The following is a 645-nucleotide window of genomic DNA, read 5'->3' as shown; positions in this document are numbered from 1 at the left end:
TTTTTTTTTTTTACCTAGGCAGCATTTCAAAATTTCATTTAAGTTTTCCATTTAATATTTACACTTGCTTTGTTTTAGCTTAATTACAATTAAGGAAAATGATTTTAATAGTTTTAGTTTAAAAATAACAATACTGCTCCTGGGAGCTGAATCATTAAGTCAAGGAGTTGAGAAGGAATTATTTTGACTGGTTTTGTGAACTGGATCAACTCATTTCATTGACAAGGTTCATTAAAAAAAAGTGTTCTTTTGTCTAAAAGAATGGAAAAAGGCATACTGGTTTGGAATGGCATAAAGGATGAGTAAATGATGAGAGAGTTATCATTTTTAGGTGAACTGTTCATGTAATTCTGTTGAGTAATATTACAGTCATTTTTCAATTAAAAATGTTTGAAAATTGTTACTTAGATTTACAATGTTTTTTTTTTGTACATTTAATACTACAGCTGAACTCACACAAGGAGGTGTCAACCTAGTACCGGCCAAGCCCTCGCCCCCTATGCCCCCGAAAAGAACCACGCCTGTCACCAAACGCAATGCAGAGGACTCCCCTCTGACCATTTCCTCCCTTCCCTCCATTCTGTCCGAGGACATTAGGGCCAACATCCCCGGGGGCTACCAGCTGCCCCCGCCTCCCCCATCCCC

The 645-nt window shown here is 37.8% G+C and overlaps 1 protein-coding gene across 1 annotated transcript in view; it reads left to right on the top strand.

Moving 5' to 3' along the window:
- LOC107704841 (phosphatase and actin regulator 4B-like) overlaps nt 1-645 on the top strand; it is a 38,076-nt gene that overhangs the window by 30,055 nt on the left and 7,376 nt on the right. Inside the window, exon 7 of the mRNA XM_016507863.1 lies at nt 447-645. This exon is cut by the window's right edge and continues 1 nt beyond it. Within this exon, the coding sequence (XP_016363349.1) occupies nt 447-645 (199 nt within the window). The remainder of the gene's footprint in view (nt 1-446) is intronic.

This window comes from Sinocyclocheilus anshuiensis, unplaced genomic scaffold (genome assembly GCF_001515605.1).
Source record: "Sinocyclocheilus anshuiensis isolate Anshui unplaced genomic scaffold, SAMN03320099.WGS_v1.1 scaffold702, whole genome shotgun sequence".
In the NCBI taxonomy this organism is placed as follows: Eukaryota; Metazoa; Chordata; class Actinopteri; order Cypriniformes; family Cyprinidae; genus Sinocyclocheilus; species Sinocyclocheilus anshuiensis.
This window is presented reverse-complemented; position numbering and strand designations above follow the sequence as displayed.